Source organism: Rhinoraja longicauda, chromosome 2 (genome assembly GCF_053455715.1).
Source record: "Rhinoraja longicauda isolate Sanriku21f chromosome 2, sRhiLon1.1, whole genome shotgun sequence".
NCBI lineage: Eukaryota > Metazoa > Chordata > Chondrichthyes > Rajiformes > Arhynchobatidae > Rhinoraja > Rhinoraja longicauda.
This window is the reverse complement of record NC_135954.1, coordinates 42,395,944-42,420,062: the sequence shown is the minus strand read 5'-3', so window position 1 is coordinate 42,420,062 and position 24,119 is coordinate 42,395,944. Positions and strand designations below refer to the sequence as shown.

At 42.3% G+C, this 24,119-nt stretch overlaps 1 protein-coding gene across 2 annotated transcripts in view; it reads right to left on the bottom strand.

The window, feature by feature from the left end:
- Window positions 1-24,119, bottom strand: part of hacl1 (2-hydroxyacyl-CoA lyase 1) — a 75,474-nt gene that overhangs the window by 28,185 nt on the left and 23,170 nt on the right. For both annotated transcript variants that reach the window (XM_078427912.1, XM_078427918.1), the window contains 4 exons: window positions 23,208-23,313; window positions 21,191-21,274; window positions 6,315-6,416; window positions 1,249-1,403 (listed from right to left, as the gene is read on the bottom strand). In XM_078427912.1, coding sequence (XP_078284038.1) covers window positions 1,249-1,403; window positions 6,315-6,416; window positions 21,191-21,274; window positions 23,208-23,313 — 447 coding nt within the window. The remainder of the gene's footprint in view (window positions 1-1,248; window positions 1,404-6,314; window positions 6,417-21,190; window positions 21,275-23,207; window positions 23,314-24,119) is intronic.

The following is a 24,119-nucleotide window of genomic DNA, read 5'->3' as shown; positions in this document are numbered from 1 at the left end:
GCGACACAAATTAAATGTGTTGAAAAAATATCAACTTCACAAAGATACTGTCCAGCAGTAGTGGAATTGAAAAAGGTATGTAGGTTAATTGGCTGGGTAAATGTAAAAATTGTCCCTAGTGGGTGTAGGATAGTGTTAATGTGCGGGGATCGCTGGGCGGCACGGACTTGGAGGGCCGAAAAGGCCTGTTTCCGGCTGTATATATATGATATGATATGATATGAAACAAGTATTGTAACCAGCATCTCAAATCATTTTTCCTTTTCAATCAGATTATTGACTCCTTGCATCATTATTCCATCCACCTGCCTTAGTTCCACATTAGTTTACCTTCACACCCAGCAAAAATTGTTGACCTTAAATTTCCAATTGCTGTTTGAGTTATGCCCTAGCATTTTCTGTGGTTCTCCTATCACCTTTTGAGAGTTTATTTTTGTGATTTGTTCATCTATTTCCCACAATCCCATTGCTTTGCTCCCTTGATCGGTTTCCAAGATGCTGAGTGTGGTTTTACTTTTTTTCAACTGTCATGCATCATCTCTAAATCATCTTTGCCAAATGAAATGGCATCTAATTCCCGGCTTGCATGCCTTCTGTATCTTGTATTACACTGCAATATTCCTCAATATTTTCCACTCCCCACACCTCCACAGATTGGCTTCATTGGTGAGAGGCAACTGTATTTTAAATTGTGCTGTGCTTCTTGTTCATGGGGTCGTGGTGGTTAAATCACTGGATTAGTGTCAGCTTGCGGGAGAAAAAATCTAAACAATTAAATGAGGATTCTTTAAAAAAAGCAGTAGTTTTAATAACAGTAAGTAAGATACTACCAGATTGTTGTAAAATCCAGTTATTTCACAAATGTTCTTGAAGAAAGAAAATCCTCAATCCTTCCCCAAACAGTCTACAAGTAACTGCATGCCTAGTTGATGTGGTGTCCTCAGTTCAAAGGTAATTCGGGATGGATAATAAATGCAGGCCTTTCAGCAAAATCCACATACAGTGAACATATAATTAAAAAAATTATTTTGTACTATTCTGTGTTACTTTTTTTTTGTTGTTGCATATTATACACCACCACAGAAAGATAGACAATTTACCCTGATACAGTCAGTTGCATTTTACTAAAGTAACATGAACCATTGAGACAAAATACAGGTTTTGTAGAGGTGCAAAAGTCAGTGATTAAAAATTCTACAACCTTCTGAAGTCTTCCATTAGTTGCAATCTTGAAATTATAATGATTACCTATGTCTCGGCAAGTAGTTATGTAGCATGGTACGGCCAATGTCCATGGTGTTAGCACCCTCACTGACGATAATACAATCTTTTGGCAGCAGTGGTTGAATGGTGTGGAAAACCGTATAGTAGTTCATGGGCAGAGATTTTTGTGCTGCCATTGCCTAGAAAATTAAAAAAAAACAGATTTATTAAGTAAGAAATACATCAGATGTGAGATTTGAAAAAATATGCCAAATTTCATCAAAGCATTAAAAAAGTTTGGTGAACAAAGAGAAGGGGAGTGATAGATTTCAAGAGAGCATAGATAAATTGGCAAAAATGAGCAGATAAAAGTTAAAAGGCAAATATGAACTGATACAGAATAAAGAGAGATAACATGTTAAAACCCATACAATTTAAAATCGGGTTTAAGGCAGATAGGTGAACAAATTTATGAAGATGAAAGAATAGGCAGAGAAACATTTAAAAAGGCACAAGAGATTCCAGGGTTTCCTGAATGCCTATGAAACCATGATTTCGACCACAACTATTGTGTCCATTTCTAGAGAAGGCAATTTAGAAAATGTGTTTTGGAGAGGAAGCAGGAAGGATTGGTTAGAATAATCCCAGGGATGAGTTACATGCTCAGAATGGAGAAGCTGTAACTTTTCATCTTACCACAGAGGTCACTTGATTAAAATGAAGGTGGAGACCTGGCGGAACAATGGGAATTTCACTGAACTGGCAAAATAATGTGGCAATTAAGGGGTCGTTAAAATCAGATTGAACGTCTTTGTCTGTGCAATTTTGTATGGTCTGGCATACCAGAACATGTTATTATTTCAGATTTTCAGCTTTTGCAGTTTTGCAATTTTCAATTATTCATTCCCATCTGGGAATGTATAGGGAAGTATGTATAGGGAAGTAGACTTTGTGGTAGCTTATAAAGAAAATTAGGGATAGTGTCGGAACCAATGGGCAGGTAATGAAAATTGGCAGAAAAAGCAGCAGGCCTGAATATTGGGAGCAGTTTATAATTCATCAAAGAGGAACAAACAGCTTGACTAGGGAGGAGAATGGGAACATGAGTAAGCTTGCACAAAACATAAAAACTGACTGTTCGGGCTTCTCTGAATATGTGAAGGTCAGTGATGATATGGTCTGCAGTCAGAGATGGTGGAATTTATGATTGAGAACAAACAAGTGGCAGAACAATTAAACACTTTGGTTCTGTCCAATATGTAAGGAACAAGGAATCTTGAGGGAGGATTTAGGGAAATCAGTATTCGGAAAGTGCTACAGAAGCTAATGGAGCCAAAGATGTTTACATATTGTGTTGTGCTGCAGCAAGTACGAATGTCATTGTTCTATCTGGGACATATGACAATAAAACACTCTTGACTGACCAATTCCCAAGCCTTGATAATCTACATCCCAGAGCATGAAAGGACATGGCCCTGGAAATAGTAGATGCATTGATGGTCATCCTAAAAAACTATTTTAATCCTGATGTGTTTCCTATTGATTGGAGGTGATCAGTGTAAAGCTGCTATTTTTAAAAAAGGAGCTAGAAAAAGTATGGTGAATTGCACATTGGCAGATCTATCAGGAAGATATTGTAAAGGGTGTCCATATCGCACTATTGGAAAGCTTTCACGCATGTCTATGAAAGGAAAATCTTGCTCAACAAATCTACACGAGTTTATTTGACAATACAATAAATATAATAGATAAAGGAATGCCAGTGGATGTGGTGTATTCTGATTTTAAGAAGTCTTTTAATTAGGGCCCACACGAGAGATTGGTGTGCAAAATTTAAGAACATACGAATGAGGATAATCTGAGTATGGACTGAGAATTGGTTGACAGATAGGAAACTGGTGTTTTTACAATGATAGTGGGGTGACATAGGAGTTGGTTTTAGAACTCCTACCATTCACAATAGTGGACAAGGTAGAGATTACAGACGAGTAAACCCAATGAGGAAATAAACTAGAATCTATTATATGGGAGTATGGGAGATTATAGATCTTATCGAAACGTATAAGATTATTAAGGGGTTGGACACGTTAGAGGCAGGAAACATGTTCCCAATGTTGGGGGAGTCCAGAACAAGGGGCCACAGTTTAAGAATAAGGGGTAGGCCATTTAAAACTGAGATGAGGAAAAACTTTTTCAGTCAGAGAGTTGTGAATCTGTGGAATTCTCTGCCTCAGAAGGCAGTGGAGGCCAATTCTCTGAATTCATTCAAGAGAGAGCTAGATAGAGCTCTTAAGGATAGTGGCGTCAGGGGGTATGGGGAGAAGGCAGGAACGGGGTACGGATTGAGAATGATCAGCCATGATCACATTGAATGGCGGTGCTGGCTCGAAGGGCCGAATGGCCTCCTCCTGCACCTATTGTCTATTATGAGTTTAAGTCTCATAATGGCAAGTGAAATTGAACTAAAAAAAACTGAGTGACCGTGGACAATGATGGATATTGTTGAAATGCAATTGGTCCATTTATGACCTTCAGTAAAAGGTTAGACAACGCCACAGGGCCTGATCTGTACACTGTCAACTCTGGCAGGTAATGTCAGTAATGTCCTGACATCACTTTAGATTGGGCAATACAACTTACTTTGTTGGTGGGTCCTCACATTCCAAAACAATATGTAAAAAACACATTTAAAACTCCATGACATTAAGTTTGATTTTTATGAGTGCTGCATCTCAACGCGGTACTGATTTTAGATGATCAGCCATGATCATATAGAATGGCAGTGCTGGCTCGAAGGCCCTACTCCTGCACCTATTTTTCTATGTTTCTATGAACGATTTAGACGAGGGAATTATATGTGACATTTCCAAGTTTGCAGATGAGACAAAGCTGGGTGGCAGTGTGAGCTGCGATGAGGATGCTATGAGGCTGCACATTGACTTGGATAGGTTGTGTGAGTGGGCAGATGCATGGCAGATGCAGTATAATGTGGATAAATGTGAGGTTATCCACTTTGGTGGCAAGAACAGGAAGGCAGATTATTAATTGAATGGTGTCAGATTAGGAAAAGGGGAGGTGCAACAAGACCTGGGTGTGCTTGTATATCAGTCACTGAAAGTAAGCATGCAGGTACAGCAGGCAGTGAAGAAAGCTAATGGCATGTTGGTCTTCATTGCGAGAGGATTTGAGTTTAGAAGCAAGGATGTCCTACTGCAGTTGTACAGTGCCCTGTTGAGACCGCACCTGGAGTATTGTGTGCAATTTTGGTCTCCTAATTTGAGGAAGGACATTAGTGCTATTGAGGGAGGGCAGCATAGGTTCACCAGGTTAATTCCCGGGATGGCGGGACTGCCATTTGATGAAAGAATGGGTCGACTGGGCTTGTATTCACAGGAATTTAGAAGGATGAGAGGGGATCTTATAAAAACATATAAAATTCTTAAAGGATTTGACAGGCTAGATGCAGGAAAAATGTTCCCGATGTTGGGGGAGTCCAGAGCCAAGGAACACAGTTGAAGAATAAGGGTAAACCATTTAGGACTGAGATGTGGAAAAACTTCTTCACCCAGAGAGTTGTGAATCTGTGGAATTCTCTGCCACAGAAGGCAGTGAAGGCTAATTCATTGGATGTTTTCAAGAGAGAGTTAGATTTAGCTCTTGGGGCTAAAGGAATCAATGGATATGGGGAAAAAGCAGGAACGGCTTACTGATTTTAGATGATCAGCCATGATCATATTGAATGGCGGTGCTGGCTCAAAGGGCTGAATGGCCTACTCCTGCACTTATTTTTTCTATGTTTCTATGTTTCATTCACAGAACCAAACTTGGTATTAATTACCCATTTAAGGTGAAATGGGCAAAATTAAAAGGACATGTGCGGGGCAAGTTTATTTTCTTCCTACATAGAGAATAGTGGATGCCTGGAACGTGCTGTCAAAGATGGTGGTGGAGGCAGATACAATGGTGGCATTTCATACGTTTCAATAGGCACATGGATATGCAGGGAATGGAGGGATATCGAGCAAAAGAAGGCAAGGGAGATTGGTTTAACATGGCATCATATACAGCACGGACATTGTAGGTCTGTTCCTGTGCTGTACTGTTCTATGCTCTATAATCAGTGCACATTATGTGACCTTGCAACCTATATCATGGTTGCCACAGTTAACCTTGTAAATATTTCTGAGAGAGATGATAAAGAATATAGATTCACAATGCCTTATTTTGGCTTTGGTAATTAGGAGTACAAATAATTTTGTTTTATTATAAACAGTAACCACGTGGGACATTACACAGTTCAGATTGATGACTGCTCCAACGACCCACCAGTGGAAATCAAAAGCTATCACAAAGCAGCTCCCATCTGGATTACTGAATTATATAGAACAATGCAGCAGGCTGATTAAATGAAAGGAGGTCATTACTTCAGACTTAATCCTATATCATTACTTATTTCTGAACTGTTATGATAGAAAACCTACAATGTTTTTCAGATTAAATGTAATTTTAACATTTTCTGGTTGGTTTATAAGAATTTTAACATGGAATTATTTGTTTAAATGAAATTACTATTCCAAATATAATTTTAAATGTTTTTTGAATTTCATTTATTTATGCAAACTGCCAATTTTCCTCTTGGTAAATACACATAAACATCACAAACGTCCTTGCCTGAAACTAATAAGCTAAATTTCCAATTGCTTTTAAATTCTGCCTTCAACAAATGAAAAAGTTGTCAATCAAACACACTAATTAAAAATAGCTAAAATACCCAAAGCGCAGCTCTCAATTTAAAGTGTGGATCCAATTTCAATTGATCATAATCTTCTGAAAGGATTATCTCATCAATCTTCCTTTTCTGGGAAATGCAACACTTTGGAACAATTCACCTAATGATCGAGCAGAACAAAATAAATGACATCTCAAATGTCAGTCAAAACTGACACTTCAAATCATGGCCTACAATACCGCCATGGAAAATAAATGAGTCACATTTTAAACAAATTAACCCCCAAAGAAAGATATAAATGATGTATGTAAGTCCAGAGATCTGAATAACTTAAGACACTGAAATGCCCTTCAAATGTTATTCAATGGTTTCAATTAAATACCTGAGATAATTCCTCATTGGCTTTTATTTTCTCCTTCAGGAATAACCACCATTCAGAGTTGGACGGGAAAATCCATGGTTTAATCCTGAAGAAATCTAGTAACTGAAAAACAAACGTAATCACATTCTTGAATGGAAAATAAACAAGGTAAATAAATTGATCATGGCATCATCTCTTATATATTTTCTGATGCGTGAGATGGTAAAAAACCTGGTTCCACAAGTACATCGAGTTGCCACAGACTGCAATAACATCACAACTGTGACAACCTAACAGTGAATGAGAAATGTACACATGGCAACCCAACAATGGTAAATATTGATTGCAAAAGCTTGATCAAAATTTGTGTCAAGGAAGACTGAAATCACAAAATACACACCAATTGCAAGATAGTTACGTGTAAATTCCGTAACTTATTAAGTTCCATCATACTGTTGAATACTTTCTGTTGAAGATATTTATTCACAAAATGCTGGAGTAACTCAGCAGGTCAGGCAGCATCTCAGGAGAGAAGGAATGGGTGACGTTTCGGATCGAGACCCTTCTTCAGACTGACCTGCTGAGTTACTCCAGCATTTTGTGATTAAATACCTTCGATTTGTACCAGCATCTGCAGTTATTTTCTTATAATACTTTGTTGTATACATTCTATACAAACTACTATGGTTCAGCAGTCAGATCTCATGAGCTTTATTTTCTTCGAAGCTGTATTAGTAAATGGTATAATATGTGAAAATTAAATTGGATAACATTTTATGCCATTGTTGTTTGGCACTTTTTTAAAAAAAACTAATATATATTAATAGATGCAGCTTATCATAATAATTAAACTAGACTATCATCCATTATGGTTTTTACATTGCAACAGTAACTGCTCTTCAAAGTACATCATAGAAATGTTATAACATCAGAGGTCATGATAGGTGACATGCAAATGCAAATCTTTCCTTTTTGGATCCTGTAGCATAGTTCATGGAAATCCCAATATCTACAAGGAGGTTTTTTTCATGTATATAGGTGCCCTGCAACCAATGTAAACATAGCATTGCCTCCCTTATCATTGTATTATATATTAAAAATATTTTTACAAGACTAGTCATTATTTTAAAATGGAACCAGATACTCCAAAAACTGCCATCCAGGAGTGTTTAACTGGGGTATTTGAAAAATGATCAATACATCTGAGATATCCTCATTCTTTCGGGAACAGGGGTTCCCCCCTCCCATCATAGATGAGGCCCTCAGTCGTGTCTCCTCAGTACCCCACAGCTCTGCCCTTGCTCCCCCTCCCCCAAGTCGCAACAGTCGACACATAATCCTCCATAATTTTTGCCACCTCCAATTGGATCCCAACACGAATCACATCTTCCCATCTCCACCCTTTTCCGCCTTCCGCAGAGACCGTTCCCTCCGCAAATCCCTGGTTAACTCATCCCTTCCCACCCAAACCACACCCTGGCGGCGCTGTCCTAGCAGCTGCGGCTCGCCTGCAGTCAGTTTGTCTTTTTCTTTCTTGTCTTATTCCAAATGTTAAATGTATGTTATAGTTTACTTTTAGTTGTGTATTATGTGGGGGGGGGGGAAACGTTTTTCTTATCTCTTTCATCAATGGAGGTGCAAAATTTTTTGGGTCGTATCTCCGTTCACGTTGTGGCCTAGCATCAGGGAGCTGGCGGTCTCCAACTGGAATCGACCTCGAGAGCTCCAGTCACAGAGCCCATGAACTTATTTACCATCGCAGAGCTGGCTGACTTCGGAGGCTGTGGTGGCGCTGCGATGGCGGCTGTGACTGGACTTCGGAGGCTTCGGCCGCGGGCTCTGTGGACTGTGACATCGGGAGCTCGCAGATCCCTAGTTGGCGACCGATTTCGGGGGCTTCAGCAACAGCATCTCATCCACCCAGAATCGTGGGGCTTGGGTCGGCCCATTGCAGGACCTTTCATCGTCCGGCGCGGCTTAAAATCGGCCGCAGGATCTTCCATCGCCCGGCGGGGGCTTCAGAGTCGGGAGCCTTGATCGCCTCGACATAGCAGTTTTGACTGCCTGACCGCGGATGAAGAAGCAAGAAAGAGATAAGACTTTCTTCTTACCTTCCATCACAGTGAGGAGGTGTCTGGAGAAGAGTCACTGTGATGAATGTTTGTGTTGAATTATGTAGTTGTGTGTTTTTGTTGCTTGTGACTGCATGGCAACTAAATTTTGTTCAAACCTGTTTTTGAATGACAAATAAAGAAATTCAATTCAATTCAATACTCAGGTACCTTCCCCTGCAACCTTCCACAGCAGAAGATGCAACATCTGTCCCTATACCTCCCCCTTCGACTCTGTCCAGGGACCCAGACAGTCCTTTCATGTTAGGCAGAGGTTCACTTGCATCTCCTCCAACCTCATCAACTGTACCCGTTGTTCAAGATGTGGACTCTTGTACATCGGCGAGACCAATCGTAGACTGGGCGATTGTTTCGCTGAACACCTTCGCTCGGTCCGCCTGATACCACCTGATCTCCTGGTTGCTAAACACTTTAATTCTCCTTCTCATTCTCACACAGACCTTTTTGTCCTAGGTCTCCTCCATTGTCAGAGTGAGGCTAAATGAAAATTGGAGGAACTTTCACTTGGGCAGCTTACAACCCAGTGGTATGAATATTGATTTCTCTAACTTTAGGTAGCCCCTCACATTCCATCCCCCACCCAAGTCGCACCAGCTTCTCGTTTTTTTGCATTCACAGTTCTTTATCTCTCTACATCGTCTATATCGCTCGTTTCCCTTGTCCCTAACCCGTCTGTAGACGGGTCTCGACCCGAAACGTCACCCATTGCTTCTCTCCAGAGATGCTGCCGGTCCCGCTGAGTTACTCCAGCTTTTAACACAATTATAAAATTCCTTTCAAATCGCCACTTTTTCCTCTCCATCCATGAAATCTCCACAATTTTCAAGGTATATGCTCTTCTTTGCTGGTCTTCGTTTTTTGATTATTCCTGTATAATCCATCTTAAACATTTTCATGTTTAAGATCAATTCTCTGGAGTGACTTGAACTAATAACCTTCCAATTAAGATCGCCACTAATTACGGTACCACTAATTACGGTATGGTATGGTACTTTATTTGTCACATGTACCGAGGTACAGTGAAATTCATTTTTGCATACAATTCAGTACAAGTATCACTATACATAAGCACTTGGATACATATTAGATTAGCATCTCAGATACAGTAAAAGTGTATAGCAGTAGTACGCTGAGAGAATATACAGTCACCAGTTTGGCGTCATTTTTAAGTCCCATTTGTTGTATGTGCAGAGATCGTGATCCGACCATGAAGACCCGTTGTCCTGGCAACGTTGCAGGGTTGGCCATGCCAAGCATAGCCGTGGTGTCCTCCGTCTCTGCTACACCGCTGTAGGCTGCGTCTGGTCCACATCCTCGGCCTCTGGGAGCGATGCCTGGTCAAGCCGAGCCCCAGGCTGTTGCAGGGCCTCCAGCGGCCCGGTCCCCCATCAAGGCTGTGCACTCCTTCCCGCAGCCGGTCTGCTTATCGGCCCTCCAGGTCGGTTCCCGCGGTTCCTCGATCCGCACCGGGTGAGCCGGGCCTTCCGGACGGGTTCCGGTCCACCATCCATGGTGGGCGAGTCCCCGGTCTGCAGTGGGCGGGCTGGGCCTTCCGGGTGCTGACAAGGTGTTACCAGTATTATAATCTATATACTAAAACTCTCATTTGTTTGTTCCTGATCTACAGCCAAAACGGTACACGATAGCGTGACAATTTTAGGCCCACGTTAATCGCCGTCGTCCCTTTGGTGCTAATGGAAGAGGTTTCATTGAAATCGGTGTTATATTTTTAAAGTTATTAACATTTTAAAGTTTAAATCTATCTCCTCGGGAGGGAGGGGGGAGGAAGGAGGATAAGGGGGGTTGAGGGGGATGGAGTGGGGAAAGGGGAGGAGGAGGGGGGTGGAGGGATGGGGAGGGGGAGGGAGGGGGTAGTGGAGGGAGGGAGGGAGGGGGAGAGGGGTGGGGGGGAGGGGGAGGAGAGGGTGCTGCACCAATGCAGGAGAGGTTTGGGCCCAATGGGTCCACTTGGTCTAGTATATATTAAATACCTCTTGTTCAATTTGTTTTGGGTAAAACAACATCCGTGCTGAAAGCAAGTCTAGAATCTGTTGAGTCTTAATACAAGCATTGCAATAATAAGCCTCCACCAATGATTTATTAAAGTGCTCATTCTTAGTCACAGTGCTCGCTATTTATGCAGCTCTCTCCAATGTCCTATTCAGTTTCCATTTTATAATCTGCATGCGACACTTTCATAGCCTAGAGTCTCGATTTGTTATTTTATTTGGCTGCAAGAGAAATAACACCAACAAAAATTGTGATGGTTCACCCCATTTACTGAAAATCACTATGCTTACCACCAAGAAAATTAGAGCTTATATTTTAGGTATTGTTGAAGGCTGGCTAGCATCACAGGACACAACTAAGAAGTGCAATTTATACATCACTTAAAACTGAATTTAATTGGCTCCAAACCAGTTATTGGCTTGCAGTTAATCTACATTTATAAGGCTGCAGTTATTCCACGAATCAGTCTGGGATCAATAGTTACAGGGTGCCAAGACCTGTTTATTCCTATTCGTTGCTTCCTGTCTGCCAACCAATTCTCTATCCATGTCAATACCCTACCCCCAATACCATGTGTTCTAATTTTGCTCACCAATCTCTCGTGTGGGACCTTATCGATGGCTTTCTGAAATTCTAGATACACTACATCCACTGGCTCTCCTTCATCCATTTTACTTGTCACATCCTCAAATAATTTCAGAAAAAAATTCAATCAGGATTTTCCCTTCATAAATCCATGCTGACTTGGACCAATCCTACTGCTCTCCAAATGCGCCATTATTACTTCTTTAATAATTCACTCCAGCATCTCCCCACCACCGATGTCAGGCTAACTGGTCTATAATTCCCCATTTTCTCTCCCCCTCCTTTCTTGAAAAGTGGGATAATATTAGCTACCCTCCAATCCAAAGGAACTGATCCTGAATCTATAAGACATTGAAAAATGATCACCAATACTTCCACGAGCCACCTCCTTGAGTATCTTGGGATGCAGACCATCAGGCCCTGGGGATTTATCAGCCTTCAGTCCCATCAGTCTACCCAATACTATTTCTCGCCTAATGCAAATTTCTGTCAGTTCCTCTGCCTCCCTAGATCGTCTGTTTTCTAGTACATTTGGGAGATTGGTTCTGTCTTCACTGAGGAAGACAGAACCAAAGTACCTGTTCAACTCTTCTGCCATTTCCTTGTTCCCCATTATAATTTCACCTGTTTCTGCCTTCATTTGTCTTTACTAACCTTTTTCTCTTAACATACCTAAAGAAGCTTTTACTATCTTTCTTTATATTCTTGGCAAGCTTACCTTCGTACTTCGTCTTTTCACCCCGTATTGCCCTTTTTGTTACCTTCTGATGTCCTTTGAAAATTACCCAATCTTCTGGCTTCCCGCTACTCTTTGCTATGTTGCTCATCTTTTCTTTTAGTTTTATACCGTCCCTAACTTCCCTTGTCAGCCACAGTTGCCTCTTACTCCCCTTAGAATCTTTGTTCCTCTGGAATAGAATGATCCTGCATCTTCTGGGTTATGCCCAGAAATTCCTGCCATTGCTGTTCCACCATCATTCATGCAAGGATAGTTTTCCAGTCGACTTTGGCCAGCTCCTCTCTCATGCCTTCATAGTCCCCTTTATTCAACTGCAACACTGACATTGCTGATTTAACCTTCTCCCTCTCAAATTGCAGATTAAAACATATCATATTATGGTCACGACCTCCTAGCGGTTCCTTTACCTTGAGTTCCCTTATTAAATCTGGTTCATTAGACAACACTAAATCCAGAATTGCCTTCTCTCTGGTAGGCTCCAATACAAGCTGCTCGAAGGTGGAGTTTCGGGTCAGGACCCTTTATCAGACAAACTCATTTTTGCACCATATTGACAGTTATATCACATGCGTTAACACCAGGGCACTGTGAGGAGAGCAGAACGGCCTTCAGAAAAAATGGGTATGGATAGGAAAGATTAAGAAGGATATGGGCCTAACACAGGCAAATGGGACTAGTTTAGATGGGCACCTTGGTCAGCGTGGATCGAAGTTGGGTCGAAGAGCTTGTTATCAAACTCTATTATTTTGAAATTCTCAAGTAACAGGTGTGCATGTTTATTAATTGCAAATTCTGCCAAACAAATAGAATTTTTCACGTTTTCCTCCCTCATGTCACAGGTAAAATACCATTTTAAAAGATGGAAGTTATGAAAAACGCAGCAGTGCGGCCGTCTCATTGATTGATTCCAGTGAGCCAGGTTCACGTCTGACTCCCAGCACCATCTGTTTCAGTTTGCATTTTCTTCATTTGACTGCGTTGTTTTCCACCAGTTAGTTATTTTTTCCCCGCTTCCCAAGAACATGCTGATACATTAACTGAGGAGTCTAGAATCACCTTGAATGAAGATGGCGTGACAACATGTACTACCTAATCCCCGGCACCAGCAGACAGGCCACGGTGACCCAATGACCAGCACAACAAACAGCGCCTGGCTGACGGAAAACACCAGAACCCTGGACAGAGCTCTGTACTGAGCTGAAGCCACAGTTAAAGAAGCAGCACCTGCACCTCGTCCACTCTACTCCTTAAAATCAGCCTTCCAGTCTGGAGGGGGGGAAAAGAAGATGGGGCTCCCTACTAAGCAAGACTGAGCCACCAGCACAACCTTGAGACAGCCAGTGATCCCTCACCTGCCGACAGGTGACGAGAGACCGCATCCCATATGGATTCAGTACTTTTCCTAACCATCCCTTCATTTTATCTGTAAATAAACCTCTTCTCGTGAGTTTATCCTACCAGGAGTGCATCAGTGTAGTCATTGTCGACCCAACATCTTCCCTAGCAACAAAATGGGTAATAAAGTCCAAGGCGATTAGGGTTAATAATAGATTACAGGAGAATGAATGGTGAAATATGTTTACTGAGGTTACTCAGAGAGTTGGCATAGACACTGTTGGGCCTTCTATGCCAGAAGGAAATGTAACAAACACAAGTATTTCTTTTCTTTTAAAAGATCACAAGGTGCTTCATAGATGAGTTATCAAACACAACAGCTCTGAGCCACATAAATATATTAGAAAAGATGAACAGCTTGCTCAAAGAGTTGAGCTTTCAGATTCTCCTTAGAGAGGAGGAAAGATAATTTGAGGATTGGTGAGATTGGGGGAGGGAATTCTGAGTTTTAAACCCCAGGGCAGCTGAATGACCAACGACAACTGATTATAATCAGGACTCTGCATGAGGTCAGAATGGGAGATCTTCAACACAAGGAACTGCAGCTGCTGGAATTCTGAGCAAAACACAAAGTGCTGGAGGAACTCAGCAGGTAAGGCAACAACTGGGGAAGGTAAAGAACAGACGATGCTTCGGATCAGGATCCTTTATCAGACTGATCTCAGACGATTGGGAGGATGCCGGAAGTTACAGAAATAGACCAAGTGAATGTCATGTAGGTATTTAAAAACAGACGAGAATTACCAAAATGAGAGACAATCTTCCTCGGAGCACAAGGGTAAGGAGTAAATGAGAAATTGGTGCACATTGAGACGGTAGCTGAGTTTAGGATGAGCTCAGATATATGGGACGCTTAACTGTCAAGACAGCATTGGAAGAGGCAGGTCCAGATTCAACAAAACCACAGATGAGTAACAGATGAGATGAGCTGCAGTAACAGATGAGCTTAGACAGGACTGCAGTGTCGGGTACAGCTGGACAATGAACATTGGACTTTGTCTCTGGAACTGTTACACCACAATGCTGAGAACTACAGTCTGCACTCTATATCTTTCCCTTTGCTCTACCTATTGGTTGGCATGATTATATTTATGCATGGTATTATTTGATTTGAAAGGATAGCATGCAAAACAAAGCTCAAAATAAATTTTAAAATGTTGTGAAGATAGAAGATACTTTTTGGGTGTTGATGACAGAGTGGATTTGAAGCTCTGCTCAGAACAAATGTACAAATGTATTAGTGTCTATGATTTAACTCTGGGGTCCCACCCTTACCCAGCTGCCACTACTTCAACATTGTGGCCTGCTGGTATTCTCACATTCCTGTGCCTTGGGCATATTTGATTTTATTGTGCTACCTCTTGTCTACCCACTGTTGCATTACCTGAAGTGCACTTTTAATGCAAACCAGATCTTTCCCTCCCCACCCTCCTCCCAACGCCCCCCCCCCCCCCCCCCCCAAGTCTGGATCTATTTTATTTGTGTGTCCAACCTACACAGTCCTAAGTGTAGACTCATGACCGTTTCACTGAACACTTACGTTCGGTCTGCCAAGGCCTACCGATTCTTCCGTTGCTAACCAATGTAACTCGCCATCCCAGTTCCACACTGACCTTTCTGTCCTGTGTCTCCTCCATTGCCAGAGTGAGGCCACATACTGGAGGACCAGCACCTCATATTCTGCTTGGGTAGCTTACAACCCAACGGTATGAACACCGAATTCTACAATTTTAGGTAACCTCTACTAACCCCCATCCCCACCTCACCTCCCCCCCGGACATACCCATTTCTCCACTCCACCTCCCCCCTCCACCTATTCCTTTCTCTGGATTCACAGTTCGCATCTCTTCAATCCTTTGGTTCACACCAGGTTTTTTTCAACTCTAGCCTTTGTCCAACATCTACCTATCAACCCCCCCCCCCCCCCTTGCCTGTGTTCACCTGTTATCTGCCAAGCTTTGTCCTGCCCCTCTTCTCTTCCAGCTGTATTTCTTCCCCCCCTCCCCTCAAAATCAGTCTGAGGAAGGGTCCCAATCCAAAATGTCTCCTCTCCATGTTCTCCAGGGATGCTGCCTGATCCACTGAGTCAATCTAGCACTTCGGGTCCTGTTTTTGTAAACCGTCATCTGCAGTTCCTTGTTTCTACATAGTCCTACTCCTATCTTTCCCAGATTGCTACTCTCCTCACTGCTTATGTTCTTCATGCTGTCAGATATAGTTCCCCCTCTTCATTTTCACTGCCTCCCCTGGTTATTGCCAACCATCAGCCTCCTTCCACAATGCCCCCTTATTCTCTGACATGAACCAATCTCCAACAGCCACCCATCATTCATTATCTTCTGTACAAAATGTGCCACTTCTCTCACAGAATGCTTGATGTGGTCACTGTTTCCAGAATTAGGACCTTTTCTTTGAGAAAATGCATTTACATTCTTCGCTTAGCTGCGCCACTTGAAGAAACTCACCCACTGTCAGACCCATTTCCTCAAATATTGCAGACTACACATGATCCAATGCAGCATTTAAAAATAAACAGGCCTATTCTGGGCTAACATTATTCCTCGTGGAGTTAGTCTGTTCTTTACTGAACAAAATAGAGAACATCTAGGTCTCCACAGAGTAGTCCAGGAAACTAAAAGTTATTTTTAAAAGCTATTGCAAATGCAAGGCAACTAAACATATGAAGTGCCTTACAGGCTAGTAATGATTTATGGTCACTTAGAGCTCATTTAAGAATCATTTAATGTCTCCGTGCATCAAGTACATAAAATGGTAAGAAAATGTCTCCTTAACAGATGTGATTGACCAGTTTCAAGAAGTTTCCGAATGCAACTGTACAGTTTTGAAGCACGGTAGATAGTAACAAAAGCAATCTGAAGAAACAGATGAAAGGTAACAAATACAAAACATATTTACTTAAATACCCAAGAGGTCAGGTGGCATCTGTGGAGTAAGAAACAGGTTGATAAATCCTTATCAGAACCATTCATGAAGAATGAAAAAGGCATGAACTAGAGATTCAGCAGTAATGAGCCACGTTTGGGAAGAGTTGGGTGATATCACAGTGGTGGAAATGAGGCAGTCTTCGAAGTAATGCTGGAAGATCAACTTGAGGTCAATGCAGCATCAATGTAGTGGAGTGTGATTCAGCCTCCCACCTTGGCCAGGAACAGGGATGAATTCAGAGGTTAGGGATTGGAACTTTTTTGCAGGGGCCAAAGACAATGATGTTGATCTTCACCATATTTAGTTGCAACAAAGTTCTGTTAATCCATTATCAGACATTCGATAAAGAGTTAAGAGACAATCAAAAGGGACAAGAAAGGAATGGAAAGGCGGGGCTAAGTGTCATCAATGTACACAAGATCGGCAGAGGAGCGGCAGGTGAAGGAGCGAGTGCAGGGATTGGCTGCAGAAGTTAAAGCCTTGGTGAGTTTTTCCAGAGCGGGTCATTTAAAAACCGGTAACTAAATTTGTAAATTAGCTAATTATTTAATTGAACAGCAAATAAAAGTAGGGCTTGCTCTAGGGGGAGCGGCCTGTTGGGGTGAAGTGCCTTGGTGAATAAAGTGCGAGTCTTTGGCTCAAGAGTTTTCAGCAAGGAGGCCACATACACTCAATTTGAAATTTGTGATTTTTTTGTCCACTGAAGAAATGGCAGGCAAGTTGGTACGGTGTGTTTCCTGCAGGATGTGGGAAGTCAGGGACAACGCTGGAGCTTCTGACAACTACACCTGCAGAAATTGTGTGCAGGTGCAGCTCCTGAATTAACGTGTTGGGGAACTGGAGCAGCAGTTGGATGACCTCAGGGTCATCCGGGAAAACGAGAGTTTCCTGGACTGGACCACTGGACCAGAAGTGGAGGCCAATTCTCTGAATGCATTCAAGAGAGAGTTAGATAGAGCTCTTAAGAATAGCGGAGTCGGGGGTATGGGGAGAAGGCAGGAACGGGATACTAATTGAGAATGATCAGCCATGATCACATTGAATGGCGGTGCTGGCTCGAAGGGCCGAATGGGCTCCTCCTGCACCTATTGACTATTGTCTACAGTGAGGTTGTCGGAGCAAGGATACAGGAAGATCGAAGGTGGGTGACTGTGAGAAAGCGGAGTAAACGTGGTGTGCAGCAGACCCCGGTGGCTGAACCTAATGAATAAAGGTACACCGTCTTGGGAGCGGACGACACAAGGTTGAGTGGTAGACACGGCTGTGATCCCAGCCCTGGTGCCGAGGCTCAATGGGGAAGAGTGACGTCAGGCAGAGCCATAGTGGTGGGAGACTCCATTGTCAGAGGTGCGGACAGGAGATTCTGTAGCAGCGGGCGAGACTCCAGGATGGTGTGTTGCCTCCCTGGTGCCAGGGTCCAGAACGTCTCGGAGCGGCTGCAAGGCATCCTCAAGAGTGCACGGTTGTGCATGTTGGCACAAATAATACAGGTAGGAAGAGGAAGGAGGTTCTGCAACAAGAATTTACAGAATTGGGCAGAAAACTGAAAAGCAGGACCTGCAGGGTAGTGATCTCAGGATTGCTTCCAGTACCTTGTGCTAGTGAAGGTAAAAGTAGGAAGATAGGGGAAATGAATGTGTGGCTGAGGAGTTGGTGACGGAGGCAGGAATTTAGATTTCTGGATCATTGGGGTCTCTTCTGGGGCAGGGGTGACCTGTATAAAAGGAACGAGTTGCACCTAAACTGTAGGGGGACCAACATCCTTGCGGGAAGGTTTGCTAATGCTACACGGGAGGGTTTAAACTAGATTGGCAGGGGGGATGGAATCTCATGCAGGACAGAGGCAGGTGAGAGGCTAGAAGTTGGTATAGAGGTTGGTGAGGGATAGGTTAGTGGACAGAATAGGCAGGTGAAAGGCCGAGAGCTTGAAAGGAGGGTTGGTTCAAACTGCACCTATTTTAATGCAAGGGACCTGACGGGTAAGGCAGAAGAGCTTAGGGCATGGATAGGTATGAGCAACTGGGATATTGTAGCCATGACTGAAATCTGGTTAAGGGAGGGGCAGGACTGGCAGTTCAATGTTCCAGGGTACAGGAGCTTCAGGAGAGACAGGGGTGAGAGAAAAAGAGGAGGGGGGGTTGCATTGTTGGTTAAGAAGGATGTCACGGCTGTGTTCAGGGACGTTACGGACGGTTCGTCTAGTGAGGCTACATGGGTGGAGCTGAGGAACAAGAATGGGATGATCACCTTGTTGGGGGTGTACTACAGACCCCCGAATAGTCAACGGGAATTAGAAGAACAAATGTGCCAGGTGATTGCAGACAGCTGCAGGTCAAATAAGGTTGTTGTAGCAGGGGATTTTAACAGGAATCAAAGCGGTCACCTCTGTGTGGAGCTACAGGAGATGGGCAAGGTACGAAATGAGTATTTCTCCTCTGTATTTACCAAGGAGAAAGACAGTAGGACAGAGGAAATTGGAGCAGTCACTGGAAGTGGCTTGAGAGCAGTCAGGGTTACCGTCAAAGAAGTACTGAAGGTACTGTCGTGTTTGAAGGTAGACAAATATCCAGGACCCGATCAGATATATCCGAGGACATTGCGGGAAACTAGAGTGGAAATTGCGGGAGCTCTGGTTGAAATTTACGAGTCGTCCTTAAATACAGGAGAGGTGCCGGAAGACTGGTGGCAAATATTGTGCGTCTTTTCAAGAAAGGCTGCAGGGAAAATGCTGGGAACTACAGGCCGGTGAGCTTAACATCTGTAGTTAATAAGTTACTGGAGAGTATTCTGAGGGATAGGATATACAGGCATTTGGATGGGCAAGGGCTGATTAGGGATAGTCAGCATGGTTTTTTACGTGGAAGGTCGTGTCTCACAAATCTGATTGATTTTTTTGAAGACGTGACCAAAAGGTTGATGAGGGCAGAGCTGTAGATGTTGTGTAGATGGACTTCAGTAAGGCGTTCGACAAGGTTCCATATAGTAGGCTGCTCTGGAAGGTTAGATCGCATGGGATCCAAGGAGAGATAGCTGAATGGATAGCAAATTGGCTCCATGGAAGGAAGCAGAGGGTGCTTCTCAGATTCAAGGCCTGGGACTAGTGATGTGCCTCAGGGTTCGGTGCTGGGCCCGTTACTGTTTGTCATCTACATCAATGATTTGGATGAGAACATACAGGGCAAGATTAGCAAGTTTGCTGATGATACAAAAGTTAGTGGTTTTGCAGATAGTGAAGTTGGTTGTGAAAGATTGCAGCAGGATCTGGATCAATTGGCCAGATGGGCGGAAGAATGGCTGATGGAATTTAATATAGAGAAGTGTGAGGTGTTGCATTTTGGGACGTCGAACAAGGGCAGGACCTACACAGTAAATGGTAGGCCTCTGGGTAGTGTTGTTGGGCAGAGGGATCTAGGATACAGGTGCACGGTTCCTTGAAGGTCGGATTGCAGGTGGATAAGGAGGTAAAAAGGCTTTTAGCACTTTGGCCTTCATCAGACAGAGTATTGAGTATAGACGTTGGGAGGTCATGTTGCAGTTGTATAAGACGTTGGTGAGATCGCATTGTGTTCACCTCTGGGCACCATGTTATAGGAAAGATATTGTCAAGTTTGAAAGGGTTCAGAAAAGATTTACAAGGATGTTGCCAGGACTAGAGGGGGTGAGCTATAAGGAGAGGTTGAGTAGGCTGGGTCTCCATTCCATGGAGCGCAGGAGGATGAAGGGAGATCTTATTAAGGTATACAAAATCATGAGAGGAATAGATCGGGTAGATGCACAGTCTTTTGCCCAGAGTAGAGGAATCGAGGACCGGAGGACATGGGTTCAAGGTGAAGGGGAAAAGATTTAATAGGGATCCAAGGGATAACTTTTTCACACAAAGGGTGGTGGGTGTATGGAATAAGCTGCCAGAGGAGGTAGTTAAGGCTGGGACTATCCCATCGTTTAAGAAACAGTTAGACAGGTACATGGAAAGGACAGGTTTGGAGGGAAATAGACCAAGTGCAGGCTAGTGTAGGCTACTAGTGTAGCTGGGACATTGTTGGCGGTGTGAGCGAGTTGGGCCTGTTTCCACACTGTATCACTCTATGACTATGAAACTGATGCCACTTTCCCAGATGATGGTACATATAGTATGTTAATGAGATTTAGGCCAAGCTTTGATGCAAGGAAAGCAAATGGTAATTATACAGGTGTTGGTGAGAAGTTATTATTGGCTAGTTTATAGCTATGACTGAACAAATAAAACTGACATTTCAGCTACATGAATTGTGGTGGGGAAAGATTGGAGGAGAATGGTATAATCAAACATGTCAAGAGTTTCAAATATATTGAAAAGGATGAGGAAGAGTCACAATTTTCATTTCTGGCTTAGTAAGAGCCATTTTAAGAGCCATTTTAAAGCAGAAAGAAACAATACCAAAGGAAAGAAGACAAACTGTTTAACAATAAAATCAGAAGCCAAAACTGCAGATACTGGAAACCTGAAATAAAAGTTGGAGACATCACTGTGTCAGGGAACACAAGTAGAAAATAAATAAGGAGTGTTGATTTAATGTCTTTTCACAAGAGAAAATCTGTTTCAGTATCCATGGGTGGTGCCTGGACATGATGAGTGCTTTCAGCATTTACAGATTTTAGTCAGAAAGGAAAGTTGGATAAACCGCAGTTTCAAGGGGAAAAGGTTAAGGGCGCAGGAGACGAGGGAAGAGTTAAGTGAAATTAATGGCAGATGCAGGTTCTAGGCTAGGATAAAATGATCAACTGGCTTGATACACTGAGGAAGGGGGGGGGTGGGATCAGTAGCAACTAGATGATCTCAAAGTCCATGAGTTCTTTGGATTTGTTAAGAGAGGTGAGGGATCAAGAAACAGGTTGAAGGTAATGATTTGCAGTGCAGAAAAGAATCCGGAGATTTCCTTGCTATCCCGGAGCATTTTGGAATAAGGTGGAGTTTGGCAGAGAGCAGCAGGCTTATAATGCTTTACGCAGCCCAGCCAGATCTGGCAATTGACTAAAAACATAATTCCCCACAGCTAAAACAACCTCAAAGTGGAAAACCCAAGTAGTTATGAAAAGGTAAAACACATTACCTGCCGAACAACAGTTTTCACATCTCCAAGTAAGGCAGTAACAGGCATCACATTATTTCCCAATTCTTCAGCACAAATATCAACCTAAACAAAGCAAAAACTGATTAAATACTCAGGATTCATCATAATGTGTAATATATATTTAAAAGACATTAGGGAAATCTGATGTCGATGAAAGTAGATGCCCACTTGATAACCCCAATAACGTGTCTGCCTAGCCTTTCTCAACAACGGAGGAGCATAGGTGAGAGCATAAGCCTCCCATCACCACCGGGAGCAAGTTGACATTTGGCACTTTAGATTTCTAACATCTTGTCCTGTGTATTTGGAAACATGAGATGAGAGGGAAAAAAAACAAATCTTAAAAATCTAAAAAACTGCTTGAAATATATACACCAGGTCAATAAATATCTGAAAGAATCAAAAGCAATAAATATTTTAGGAAGTGATGGATTACACTTTTGAAAGTTAGGCTTTTATTTCTCTCGGGAATTGCATTGCACTTTCAACATTATTTTGCTTTCAGTTAAAATAGCAATATTACCCGCTGATTCATAATTCCCTAGTTACACGCATGGTAACATTCCAACATCAAGTTTCAGTTAATAGGGGGGGGGGGGGGGTGGAAGTCAGGCTTGCGAACAAGGTCAGATACAAAGCATTATATAAAGCTGCTGGAAACGGTGATGCTTATTTTCCAATTCTTCAAAAATAAATTGAAGCTTTTGTCCCACGATAAACAAAGTATGATGGTTAACTTAAAGTCTAATTCCTTTGTTTTTAATAACCAATTTTAGCTTTGGCAGTTCCCATCTCTTCTAATTGGACTTGGCATCAGAACTGCTATGAGGCAATATGATGACATAAACTGTGCATCCTATAAAGCCAAGCACTCTCTTTATCCACAAACATTCAGTAAATTAAGTTTCTCCTCAATGTGGTGCACACAGTAGCAGCTCAGTCATAATTTTGGCTGCCTCATGTTGCATTACCAGTCGCCTGGTATTTTAACCATGATAGGGAAAAGAAGCTCCAATTTGCTCTCTCTCTGGCAGCTCTGTTGCTCGGTATTATATAAAATAACAGAGTTTCTCCTGTTCATCAGCAGCCTAGCTGACCTAAATAAGAAAATTTTAATAGGAAATGGAATCCATGCTTGGAGGTACAAAGGTGAGCTAAGAATTATCATGCTTGAGACCCAGAGATATTTTAGTACTCAGGGCCATTTCCATTCATGTGGATCAAATTCCCACACGTCCTCACATTGGTCATCAGGTCACAAGCAGTCAGGAATCTGGCAAAAGGCCCCAGCAAGATGAAACTGGGAAGGTTGGACAGTGATCTTGTCAAGGAGAAGATTTCACATATGCAATGATTCATTATGGCCACCTGGAGGGAAATTCCTCCACACGGTAGTGCAGCGGTAGAGTTGCTGCTTTACAGCGAATGCAGCGCCGGAGACTCAGGTTCGATCCTGACTACGGGTGCTGCACTGTAAGGAGTTTGTACGTTTTCCCCGTGACCTGCGTGGGTTTTCTCCGAGATCTTCGGTTTCCTCCCACACTCCAAAGACGTACAGGTATGTAGGTTAATTGGCTGGGTAAATGTTAAAAAAATTTTTTGTCCCTAGTGGGTGTAGGATAGTGTTAATGTACGGGGATCACTGGGCGGCACGGACTTGGAGGGCCGAAAAGGCCTGTTTCCGGCTGTATATATATGATATGATATGAATGACACAGTGACAGCTTGTGATATTTACTATATGAACTTACTTGAAGATCAACACTCAAACAGCAAAAAACTATGAATACATCAGTCAGAAAGTGAAATTAAACTCTTAGAAATAATTACCCTAATACTTAATGTAAATAAACATACTAGATGCAAACACAACAAAGATATACAGTTGATGGCAAAATAAAAGCAGCATTAACATTGACATTGACCAATTACTTCTGGTGCTTTTCAATTTTTCAACATATAGCAGCTTAAATAAATCATGCGAATCTCTCAATACCTGTATGATTTTCACGTCCGATCGAAAGCGTGGTGGGAGGCCAAAATGCAACATCCAGTTTAACCTGGCACCCAGCAGCAGAACCACATCCGCATTCAACAAGGCTCTGAGGAAGGTTCAGTAAAGAACTTCAGGTTGTAGACCAAATTATGATATCTTCCTTAATTATTATTATATTCTGGGAAAGAAAACAGGCAGAGAGAGAACCTTCAAAAGGGTCCCAACTCTGGAGTCACAAAGATTTGAAAAATGGGATCTCAGAGACTTTTGAGAGTCTAATCATCATTTGACTTTTTTCCACTTAGCAGGATGACTGTTTTACTACCAGCATGATTTGGGAGTCACAAACTATTTCCAACATTTAACTGGAGTCATGCTTCAGAAAAGGTTCAGAAGCACTGCAGTTATACGTTGGATGTGGTTTTCCTTTAAAGAACAGTCATCCTATGAGAAGCAAACAAACTGGCCATACTCCAGTTTTTAAAATGCTGAGTCAGTAAGTGAGGTATGAATTACATTTCCGAACACAACCTGATCCAGATTTATGAAAGAAAAAAAACAAGCCATCACTACATGACAGTCTGAGGCAGCAATCGCTTCCATCTAATAAATTAGATCATTTCTTTCTCATAAATAAAATATAGAAAGGGAAACAATTAAAAGAAATTATACACAAGATTTATTATAGACCCATTTACCCTAGAATGGATCTGGGGATGTGGAATTTCAGATATAAGGTTTGACTGGAACAGTTGTAGTTCTTCTATTGCAAAGAAGGTTCGAGAAGATTTAAATCGAGGTGTACAAGATCTGAGTGGTTTAAACAATGTAAAGAGAGTGAAGATGTTCCCATTAGTGTACAGTTCAGCGACCAGGGAGCATGGATTCAACAAACAATCTGCTGGAGGAACT